This window comes from Leptodactylus fuscus, chromosome 5 (assembly GCF_031893055.1).
Source record: "Leptodactylus fuscus isolate aLepFus1 chromosome 5, aLepFus1.hap2, whole genome shotgun sequence".
NCBI lineage: Eukaryota > Metazoa > Chordata > Amphibia > Anura > Leptodactylidae > Leptodactylus > Leptodactylus fuscus.
This window is the reverse complement of record NC_134269.1, coordinates 171,389,344-171,401,407: the sequence shown is the minus strand read 5'-3', so window position 1 is coordinate 171,401,407 and position 12,064 is coordinate 171,389,344. Positions and strand designations below refer to the sequence as shown.

The 12,064-nt window shown below is 40.7% G+C and overlaps 1 protein-coding gene across 1 annotated transcript in view; it reads right to left on the bottom strand.

The window, feature by feature from the left end:
- Window positions 1-230: 230 nt before the first annotated feature.
- LARS1 (leucyl-tRNA synthetase 1) overlaps window positions 231-12,064 on the bottom strand; it is a 32,490-nt gene continuing 20,656 nt past the window's right edge. The window contains exons 21-32 of the mRNA XM_075274738.1: window positions 11,755-11,812; window positions 10,790-10,853; window positions 10,151-10,334; window positions 9,145-9,235; window positions 8,867-9,007; window positions 8,177-8,317; window positions 7,923-8,033; window positions 6,891-7,001; window positions 6,464-6,568; window positions 5,467-5,562; window positions 2,665-2,797; window positions 231-1,149 (exon numbers count right to left, since the gene is read on the bottom strand). Coding sequence (XP_075130839.1) covers window positions 944-1,149; window positions 2,665-2,797; window positions 5,467-5,562; window positions 6,464-6,568; window positions 6,891-7,001; window positions 7,923-8,033; window positions 8,177-8,317; window positions 8,867-9,007; window positions 9,145-9,235; window positions 10,151-10,334; window positions 10,790-10,853; window positions 11,755-11,812 — 1,441 coding nt within the window. The 3' untranslated portion in view covers window positions 231-943. The remainder of the gene's footprint in view (window positions 1,150-2,664; window positions 2,798-5,466; window positions 5,563-6,463; window positions 6,569-6,890; window positions 7,002-7,922; window positions 8,034-8,176; window positions 8,318-8,866; window positions 9,008-9,144; window positions 9,236-10,150; window positions 10,335-10,789; window positions 10,854-11,754; window positions 11,813-12,064) is intronic.

The window sequence follows — 12,064 nt, the reverse complement described above, 5'->3', positions numbered from 1 at the left end:
CCCCTTTGTGTTTGGCCAATTACACGCATTCCTATGCTAGCTAGGTATTCAACAAATACTATTCGCTCAACACTAATAACCATCCAAATTACATTAACATTGCTTTCTCTAGAGGTGATGTCACAGGAAATCTGGTCCGGATAAAGAATGTTTTTTCACTGTGGGCCATATGGGAATGTAAGTGTAGTATGCCGGGAGTCAAATAATCCAGTTTAATAGAAGAGATGGCTTTATTTAAATATGGAGAAGAACCAACACAACAGTCCAATATGTAAGATTGAAAAGGATCGGAGAATAGCTTTAAAATAGCCAGGAAAACTGCCAACAACCAGTCTGTCTTTTATTAAACTAAATAGTATCTGTAAAAATATCATACACAGCGGTTTTATGTGGGGAAAAAAGTTTTTCAGGCTTTTTTTTTTTTTTTGAGCCAAAGCCCAAAACTGGTGTATGCAAATGTTTTCAATTTTTTTCAGAGGGACAGGTAAATATCACAATATATTTTGTCAGATTTCCAGAAGGACGCTGTATGCTACAACCCTGGCAATTGTGGTCATGTAGTACAGGCATAAATGATCACTGGACTGCAGATGCAGCTTAAAGGGGTACACATCATTTAACAGACATAAAGATGCTTAGAGAGCAGAGTTAGTGGTGCATGGGCTCATAAAATCTCCAAGAGCCCATACAGCACTTGCTGCTCATATTCCGAGGACAACTGAGCAAATCTGATCATAAACAAAGGGGCACAGCACTCAGCTAAGTGTTACTACCCCCTTGTTGTGAAATGTCAGCTGTCCCTTTTAGCATACTGGTTTAGATACTGTATAACATACAGTACAGCCATTTATACCACTGTAGCGTGTGGCAAAAACAAGTACATATGAACAGGAGTCTACACGTCCGGCATTGGGCAGGTTCTTGATGCCACCGGTGTTGCAAGTTAATCCACCATATAGACCAAGGTATCGCCAATGTCAACCTTTAGACCATTATCTGCCACATGTACTTTCTTCTCATTAAGGTCAATATGGAAGGCAGCTTTCTGAGAGATCACCGTTTTACCAGCATCTTCTTTTCCAAGAACTGGAACTCGTCGGGGTCCCAAAACTGGGTCATCATATCGCATCAGCTTCACCTTTGTAACATCTGTAAATAATAAACGTTACACCATTAATAATATTATGGTATACATCATCAAGCACATCTCACCATGTTGGAAAGGGAGCTAGTGCATTGTTACAAATTTCTACAAAAACACAACAAATCTAAGACTGGAATTATCATTTAGATGGAGGATTCCATCCCCGGATATGCATAAAAAATGCAGAGAGAAGTCCTGCTTTTTCAGGCAGAAACCCAGTGGACCCCATTATAGGCTTTTTAAGTGGATTAGGTTTCCGTTTTTTTGGATCCCCAAGCGGACCCGAAGAATGGAAAGACAAACCCTAGTATGAACCTAGCGTAACACGCAAAAAAAAAAAACCCAAACAGCAGTAATAGTGTCCAGGCCAAGGTCTGATTTCTTAGTAGAATGCACTCTGATGACAAACGGGTGCCTTCTCAGCCCCCACTGCTTTCAATGTAATGCTCCGATCCCAAACAGAGCATTGGTAACCCCTTTGGAAAGCACACTTGGTCATGTGCATGTGGCCTTAGGGTACAGATGAGAGGGAGTGTAACTAAAGGATCAGACTATACAGAGTATATCTGTAGTCTGTTACCTTAGATATATAGACACACTGTGTGAAAAGGTAGGATATTTTTAATGTGGTTTATTTCCAAGGTTGTTTCATTTCTCCTTATTGATGTACTGAAACAATAAAAAAATATGATTGAATATTGAATGTGTGTGTGTAAGGAGAATCATCCCCTCCCCTCTACATTCACTGTGTGAAAAAAAAGAACAGATCACTCACTGTGATCCCATCTTGCTTATCCAATTGGACGAACCTTGGCTAGTAACAGAGTGAACTGCAAATTAGTTAGAAGATGCACAACTAGTGGCGAGAACTTTAGAAAGGTTTGTCAGGCAGAAAGCAGCCATGTTTTTAACTAAAGTGCATTCGATCTTGGTCCAGACTCTCATTCTCTATGAAATAAAGCTAAGTTGTCTGAAAAGTTAGCGACCATTTAAGCAGCTGCCATTCCTGAACCTCCTTGTCTTGCTTCTTAATACAAGGCTTGCTGTGTCTGTTCACTGTTCTATTGACATTCAGCATACAGAAAATGGATACGGAGTTCCATTTTTGCTCATCACTTCAGTACACTATTTAATCATGACAAAAGGTTCCCTTGATAGGAGGAGGGTTACATCGTAATTGAGAAGCAGCCTTTCTAAAAAGGAATTATACTCTTCTGTTGAAAATTAAACATATTCTGTATGATCTTTGCAAATTACAGGGCTCATATTTCCCACTACACAGAGCTTTACAGAGCTCTCTTGGGTGTTTGGTCATCATGCATAGTAACAAGATGGTTACTGAAAGACGACGTCTTCAGCCTTTGCAATAGTGATCATAAAAACTGTATTCCACTCAGACTGCAATAATTGCTCATTAAAATCGTCCTTACTGCCAGTCATTTGCTCAGATCCTCCGAGACCTGAGAAGAACATTCATCCCAGCTCATCACTATACTGCCCTCTTCCTGTCTGCAAGTTACCTTTGATCCCACGATCAGTCTTCATTAGACGTCTTATTACTGAATCTCTGCTGTCTCCTTGCCGGATCTCTATCTTTGTGGAGAAATGACCATTTGACGGCTGGGGGTTCACCAGGAACACAGGCACTCCAGGCTGTGAGAAATATGTAAAAGATTAGATTATATATTATGAGAACATTCTATGAAGATGAGGATACTTGGGGCTGGTTTAGAAATATAAAAAAAAAAAAAAAAAAAATTTAAGGTAGAAGATAACATTTTTTGAGTGTTGGATAGTTGAATGCACTAAAATCCAATCATGGGCAGCTAAACAAACTAAATTCTCAAATATTCTGGATTATCGGGCATACAGTACATACTTTTAGGGGTAAAGACTTCACTGGTGAAAGCAAAACAACATTAACCACTTCAGTACCGGGCCAATTTGTGGTCGAGGACCAGACACATTTTCGGTTTATTTTGTTTGTGCCGTTTAGAGGGATGTAACATTTTTATCATACGTCTCATTCAACTAATTTCTGCGTTTTTTTTCGGAGACACATAGGGCTTTATTTTTATGTTGTTTTTTATTTTCGAATATTTCAAATTTTTTTTATATCCAGGAAAATATAAACAAAATATCAGGGAAATTATGTCTGGTTTTCACTTTTCTTTTCTTTTTTTATTTAATAACACATAGTGCCACTGAAAAATTTTATAAAATAGTTTTTCCTCTCCGTTACGGTAATTTTTATTTTATATGGTGTCGTCGGGGGTGGGGCTATAACCTTTAATAACGGCATTTTATTGGTGCATTATTTTACTTATTATTTTACTTATTTTTTTAATTAATTTTATTTACATTTTTTAAAACTTTTGTATATATTTTTTTCAGATGATGTCCCCATAAGGTCATAAGAGACCTTTGGGGACATCTGATCACTTTTTTCTTTGTTAGGGAGGCTGATTTCCCCTGCAACTGGAGCTGGTACATTTAGCCCCAGTTGTAGGAGGAATACAGCCTCCTGCACGTTGTATATACACCTTACAGAGCTGATCTGGGTCCTGTAGGACCCAGAAGCTCTTGCAAGACACTGATCCCAGCAGATCATGTGACCGCTGGGTCAGAGGGCGGCCGCATCATGGCGGCGCCCATAGCTGTGTATACAGCGCTCATTGAGTGCTGTATACACAGCGATTGAGAAGGCAGGGACGGGAATAAACCTTCCTGTCTTCTCTCTGGGAGCTCCGGCTGAAGTTACAGCCAGCTCCCAGCTTCAGCTATTGCACGATCTCGTGCAATAGCTGTGTTCTGACAGGACATACCGGCACATCCTGTCAGAACAAGGCAACCACTTCCCGGACGTATATAGTCTATGGGTGGTCCGGAAGTGGTTAAAGGAGTTTTCTAAGGCCTGGTTCACACGGGGTTTTTTGGTCCGGAAACTGACGTGAAGGCCGCCTCAGTTTCCGGACCAAAAACCGGGTAGCTGGCATCAAGTCGCGCACTCTGCTCTGGATTAGGCCCAATGAATGGGCCTAGTCGGGAGTGTCTTCAGGCAGATTTGCGAGGCGAATCCGCCTGAAGAATGACCTATGGGGGGCATCTTTTTGGTCAGGATTTTGAGGCCGTGAACTCAACCTAAAAGTTAACTTAGTTAGGATAGGTCATCAATGTCAGATTGGTGGGGGTCTCGCAGATAAGGCGCTCAAAGCAGCAGAACTCACACCTGTCACAGGAAAGTGATGTCACATTAATTTGCCACTTGGACCGTTTGCAGTTCAGTCTCATTCAAGTAAATATTGCTTAGAGGCTGTGCTTTGTATTACATCTTAGGTAAAGCATTGTGCTTGGTAATCAGTGAAGTGGTCGTAGCACTCAACCAAACGTTGAGGTCATTTCTTGTTAAGACAACTTTTCATGAGCTCCACCTGCTCCAGTTCTTTGCATAGACACCAGCTGCTCATCCCGACATAGGTGGAACTGCCGTACCTGAGCAATCACAGCAGTTATGTCGATGCCTGATAAGCTACTTAGGTTCTCTACTGCCAGGTGGGTAGTCATGGGCCAGAGAAGACAAGGGGGCGCGATTCTGAGCTCTGACACGGTCTGATTAACCAATTTCAGACAGATCAAAAACTCAGGCCCCGGCCTACTCCCAAGACCACCCATGTGATAGTAGAGATATTATTAAAGCTTCTTTTATTCATTTGTACTATTAATGAATTTATGATGCATTTTAGAAATGAAGTTTTACATTTGGAGATCTTCTTTAATATGGAATTAGTAGTAGTAAAAAGGAGCAAAGCTCTGGCATGGACAGGGTTCATGTATTGCATTGCAACGAATGGACACCATGATTGAAATGGTGGGGCAATGCAGTTAAGACGGCACTTGGTCTCTCAACTATATAGCATCTAAGGAATAAACAGAACCTTTACAGTGATATAACCATGCAAAATGATGCTGAACTCTATTTCTGGCCCCTATTTCTCCCTCTCCTTCCTTTATTTTCCTTCTCCCCCTCCTGGCTTATCTTCTCTGGTCCTCTATGTCTTAGTCTCATCCTTCAGTGGTATAAAAAAGAAAACAGTTTACTCCTGTATCTCCAATTCACTTTAATGAAGAGTAATGGCGCATGCGAGGCCACCAAGCACCCCTGTTCTCAGCAGTCAGAGCCAAAGCAGCACATGACGGATGTGTACAGCACAGTGTTATATGTCAGCTCAGCATTCTGTACAGAATTATATCTGAACACACTGGGAGTACGTGCTTGGCATTTGTTATCTGAACATCAGGAAACACTTGTATAGATCACTTACCTCTGTTCTAAAGACAGAAAATGGTTTCCCAGGGCAGCAGTCTTCCTTAACTTTATCATCTGCATCTGATGCAAATTTGACATCAATCTGATCCAACTGTAAAACAAGCAAGAAAGATAAACGTTGCATCAAGCGTTGGTAGAGCTGTAACAACATTCAGCGCTCTCATCTATAAAACAAATCCTAAGGCAGAGGAGACGAGTTCTATTCAATTAGAAGAACCGATCCTTGCCCAGCCCAAAGCTATGAACAATCATTCGGAGAGGCAGTTCAGATCTCCACCAGGACAGGAAGCCCCAACTGAGGTATGAACCTATACATCCTGCCCTGCGATGAATGACTTCTTCACATGGGTGTTGGAAATGGTGATAGGTTGGCCATGCAGTCTATTTCTACTGCTTTAAAAGGGACAATAAAAAATGGCAGCACAACTCTTCCCTTCTTTCGTCTTAAGAAATGGAATCAGAATTTGTCAACCCATAAAGCTACTTTCTCATCTGGATATTACACTCTTCACTGATATTGTTTCAGTCGCAAAGATCGCAGCCACAGATCACAGAAGGCTTATTAAACAATCCACAGCTTCTTATACAGAGGTAAGAAGAAGTAGTAGCGTGATTGACACAAGCTGCCATATAAAGAGGTAAGCCAGGCATCTGCCATGTGGGACAACTAAAGAGGTCTGTAAATATTAACCTTGAGAAAGATAAAAAGAGAACACGGTGCACAGGGATGGAAGGTACGCTCCGAATTAGAATTCACGACAAGCTCTTAGCGGCAGGAAAAATAATACATAATTAACCTCTAATCCTTTCATCTTTAGTAAGACCATTTACGCTCCGCACCGCACGCTTCTGTCAACATCTCAATGTTTAGTAGTTTAGACTGCTACACCATCTTGAATGGAAATGAGTGTCAGATGGCACAGCAGTGATTTACTAAGTGCCAGGACAAACACAAGAGTAATGGCAAGGAAAGTCAGCAAACTCTTACTAACATCAAGGGAGTTGGTGAGATAGACAAGGTTTTCAAGAAGAACAGCCCGTTCGTCAAATTCCAGCTCAAGGTCCAGAATACGAGGTCCTTTCTTTTCTAGGTTTTCCTGTGGTAAGAAAATACACATCATATCATAAATCCAAAATAAGTCAATAGGACAAAGGAGTTACTGCATCAAAAGGCATAGAAATAGTCGGAAAAGGGATTCCAAAGGGAGTAACCCTTGGAATATAGTAGGAGGCATAACATATGGCGACTCCTCACAGTCCGAAATCATTGCATTCAGTATACAGAGTAGCAATGTCAACACAAGTGTACACTCATGGTCTAGCAGCCTGCCATGGTGGCAAACTTGTGCAAAAGACTGTCAGGCAGATGGTACGTGAAAGCAGGTCTCACATCAGAATATTAAGATCAAGAACACTTACCTTGATCATGGCTACAAATGGCATGACTCGCTTCATGTATTTCTTCAGCTCAGGTAAACCATTTAGTTCAGTTGCTATAACTTTATTATCTGGTAGTTGGCCACCATTTGCCTAATAAAATACACAAAGTTCATTATATTAACACAAGTGATAATACAGAATAAAGCAGATCTAAAGTTGGCTATGCTCCGGCAGTCTGTCACTTGAGCCACTGACTTGGATTTGTCATCTAATATAGGGTTCCCACAGTCGTTTCACCTCATACACGCTACACCTCCTACAACGGTGCCCATATACTTTCAGTAGGGGACGCTAACAGCTATTCTCCCGAAATCAGCCACATATATGCACTTTGGACTGAGTATGCATATGTACTCCATGGGGAGAGGAATTAGTTGCTCATCTCCCATTAGAATAAAGGATTGTGCATGATGAAATGCAACATGTCCAATCCTTCTCCCCTCACATGTCAAGGAGATTTGGTCGGTTTAGGGCAATATTTAGAGAAGAGAACTAATACAGGCAATGACTAGAGAGGAAAATCTCCTAGTGACACTAGTATATCAGGCAAGCGTTTGATCCAGAAGCCCTGGAATTTTCTAAGACAATAGGTGGGCCCTATACTAATATGAAGAGACCTCTTATGTCCTCTAAGATAGGGCATATCTTATATCATTACAAAGCTGTCTTTGTGCTTTACTCAGCGCACTCAGTTTTGGTCGGCATCTTCACCAACTGCAGAGATATTGGTGCCGTTACTTTCAGCCACCGATATCACTGTACTGTCAGAGAGGCCGGCTTTACAACTCAGCGTCATAGCTGGGTAGTGTGGAGCGCCCCCTGGTATGCTTGGTATTACAATTCCCTACGGGTTCATCCTAATGGCCAGGTACAGGCAAAGACTAAGAAGTACAGACCTGCGTTGTTTGGAGCAGATACAGTACTCCTTTCAAACAACTGATAGGCCATCACTATTATGCTCCTTATACCCCTGCCTATCCTAAAGAAAACCCCTTTAGCCTAACAGTTCACCTCATAATGCTTGCGAAGAGTTGATAAAGTGATATGTTGCCATGGTGGGTAAGTCTTGGCCACGTAGATGGTGCAATGTGAAGGCTTCTGAGGCGGCAGTTTGTCTCCTTTCTAAAAGGAATAGGAAATAACATAATACATAAATCCTCCAATACAGACTGAAAATTCTAAACAGAGGTGTATTTGTGGAAGAAAAAAAAATTAATAAAATTATTCTAAAAAGTAGGTAAGATGTAGATTATGCATCTTCTCACCTTCCCCTTAGCAGGGGCCAGGTAATTCTTCAGTCGTAGTCGAAGGTCATGAGCAGTTTCTGTCAGGTACTGTGAGGAGCGGATCAGGACTTCATCTGCTGGGCCTGCGACTGGCCATGTGGCTTGCATAAGTGAACCCGGCTGTAGAAAATATATCGTAACAAAATAAAAAATTAACTATGGCCATAAAATATAACAGATCCCATCCATACTGACTGATGAAAGTAATTGATGAATTGCAAAATCAATAAAGCTACACTATAAAGTGCAATATATAGGCTGTATATTTAGAAAGAATCCTCGCGATCCAAAAATAGGAGACAAATACATCTGGTGATGCAGAAGTGCTAAAGCAAGGGAACAGCGATATCTCCGTTTTAGACTGAAATACAGATATTTGCTACAATTTAAAGTAAAACTACTATATATGAAAGCAACCTAAAAACACAGGTGCACTGAATTTCTATAGATCCATATTTGCAGCTGAAGAGGAAAACACTTGAAGAGAAAAGTGCGTTCCTGCGCACAAAAACCTCTCTGGCTAGAAGACTGACATAAATCCCTGTAGCCATATGTATTAGAGTACAGCACTTGTGTAAAATGCAGGCAGCGTGGAATAGCATTGCACTTAGATCTCTTTAATAAACTCTCTCCCATAATAGTAATACAGCAGGATAAGAAGAGACATACCTTTCCCAGTAGTGACCACACATATTCGCACAAGTGAGGGCAGATAGGAGCCAGCAGCAATGTCTGGGTTTCAATGAAGCGGAAAACTAGGCCTTGATGCATGCCTTCAATTGCTAATTCCCTGTATTTATCCTTTGTGGCCTGCAAGACAGTGGTAATTGGGGGCCTATTATAGATGACTTTTCTTAATTTTTTGTTTAAAAAGACACAAAAGGAAGAGAATGAGGATGAGCCAACGTAAATTCTGCCTCTCGCCCAAGGCCATCTCACATTCTTACCTGAAACTCAAAGAATCCAGTTTTCAAAGCTTCCTTGAACATCATCTTTTCATAATTCTGTTCGGTTTTCAGGATTCCGGCATTCATCTCACTGAAGAGAAATTGTCCGAGTTAGAACTGATGCTGCGAATGTGCTCAGTCATATAAAAAGGCGTAATAAAAAAAACTTTTTAATTTTGTATTAATATTTGGTAAATTAAACATCACACTGAAGGGTTAATCTGTCCACTAGACAGCCCTGCTCCACAATCCGTGCCCATAGTGACCGCGATTGATTACATAAAAAAACACTCCAGTAAGTTTGTTTTTGTAGCCCTTACTTCAATGTTAGCTTGTGTGTAAATGTGATGTTACCTACTGACTATTTATAGTGAAGTTATGTGCTCCACTCTGAAGCACTGATTTCTTGTCTCCTTCCTCTGATGCACACAGTGTTTCCTGTATGAACTGGCGATTGAAATCACAATGAAAATCTATTAGAGCTTTGATCTGACTCTCACAGACCTGCACTGACTGTAGAGCTGGACATTTCGCAAAGTAACCAACAGCAAAAGTCAGCTTAATTAATAAATATGGAATTACTAACATGTATTTCAATTATTTCGAATTGGCAAAATGATATGTCACTAACTGTAGACTATCCAGTCAGGATTGCCGATATGTGAATAACCAAAATTAAGTGGCATGGTGTAGCATATAAATAGGGGGCATGACGATTAAAAAGGAGAGTGACCGAAAATAATTGTTCATTAATTGTAATCAAGGTAAAATGTGTAGTTGATCACACCTAGCCCTAATGGACAGGCTGACCTCTTTTTCCATACAGGGAACACTGTGCGTTGAAGAAGAGAGAAGGTCATGCTCCAGAGGGAAGCACATAACTTCACAAAAAATATGCCAGTATGTTATTCAGTAACATTACACTACAATCGGGTTAATTTCCAATCCAGAAACAATTAAAAAAAAACAATAGAAGAGAAAATAAAAAATGAATGGTAAAATGTACCTTTCAAATACCCGATCATTGTATGTATGGTTGGTGCCACTTCTCAGGCTGTCAAAGTTGGCCAGCATTTCTTTAACCCATTCAACCCAGGTGTACAGACGTAGAATGCCTGCATCAGCCATGGCTTCAACAAAGTTAGCATCTTCCACGGTATCGCCGGCATCAGCCAAGGCAAGTCGCATGCCTATTATAAAATACAGAAAGATTTCATATAATATTGTAACTATATATATATACACACACCTATCTATCTATTTTCCATTTGCTCTTATATCATTCATGTAAACCCGTTTGAATTCTTAAAGATTATTAGAGATGAGCGAACACTGTTCGGAACAGCCATTCGTTCCGAACAGCACGCTCACAGGACGCTCCCATAGAAATGAATGGAAGCGGCCGGCACGCGGGGGGTTAAGCGGCCGGCCACCGGCAAAGTCTGCGTGTCAGGTGCTTCCATTCATTTCTATGGGAGCGTGCTGTTCAGATCGGCTGATCCGAACAGTGTTCGCTCATCTCTAAAGATTATAGTTACAGACATTACCACCAATTACAATGGAGAACTCCAACATGTTCCCCATACATCTTAATTTATCATCATGTAAATGAAAAACACAAAATAGAGGTTGAAAACACACTAACCATCTGCTGAGAACTTGTCAATAGCCTCGCTCAATGTAAGGAAGTTTCCAGTTGACTTGGACATCTGAATGAACATAAAAATAAAAATAAAATTAAAGGGGTATTCCCATATCAAGGATCATGTTCGGACCTGTAGCTAAAGCGAACTGAAGTGTTTTATCCAATACATTAGTTATATCTGGCAAACAGAGCAAGGTAGATAAAGCAAATGTCTCTCCCCAAGCCTTACAGCTGGTGGCCTAGGTTACAGTCCTGCTCACAAGTTGGCATGATGACACCTAGCTGTCTAGATTTCCTTCTCTTAATCTTATGGTATATGATTTTCAGCTTTTGAGCACTGTACAAGTAAATCCAGAGATAACTGTGCCATTTAGAGCAAACAGGAGCTCTGTGAAGGGGAGAGGAGACAGGAGGGCAGCTGAAATCCTGAGATGAAAAACCCATTCAATGTAACAAACATTCAACCTTATAAAAGGGGTTTTCAGTTCGTTCCAACACAGAGCTTATGCTTGCTCTAAACAGCAACGTTATCTCTGGATTTATATAGACAGATAACAGAGGGACGCCTAATAAAATGTATCTCATCCTTATCAGTGCTTAAAAACTGGAAGTCATATTGCAACGAGAGAAGAGAATATAGATGGCCAAGAGTCATCATCCCAGCCTGTGAGCAGGATGGCAACCTAGATAACCAACTGTAAACAATGAGAGAGAAATGTAGCTGTATCTGGCAAACAGAGCACAATAGATAAAGCAATGTGCTGGATAAAACACTTCAGTTAGCTTCTGCTAGAAGCCTAAAATTGATCTTCGAAAATACTTTTAAGACCAAAATTCAACACCTTTTATGTTCGACTGTCACTCCATTCAAACGGACAGTACGGAAACCCTGTTCTTGTGATGGGTGAGGACCCCAGCGATAAACCCTTTATGACCCATCTAGAAAGTAAGTGTTACAACTATACCTTTTCTGAATTCAGCAGCAAGTGTCCATTTGCCCTCACAGCCACCGGCCATTTTCCACTAATGTACAAATAGAGAGGAAGAATAAAAGGTTATAGCATCCATTTCATACATAAGATAATGCTTTTAACATTTCATTATCGGAGGGCACTTAGGAGTTAACAGAAGATCAAAAATCCAGGTGCATGTAGTGGATAAACCCTGAGGGATAGCTCGGTTATTGCTTCTGGTCTCACAAAATTTCTTTAAGGCTATGTTCACACATACTGGGGCAGATTTACTAACAACAATGCACCAGCATTACAGTGGAAT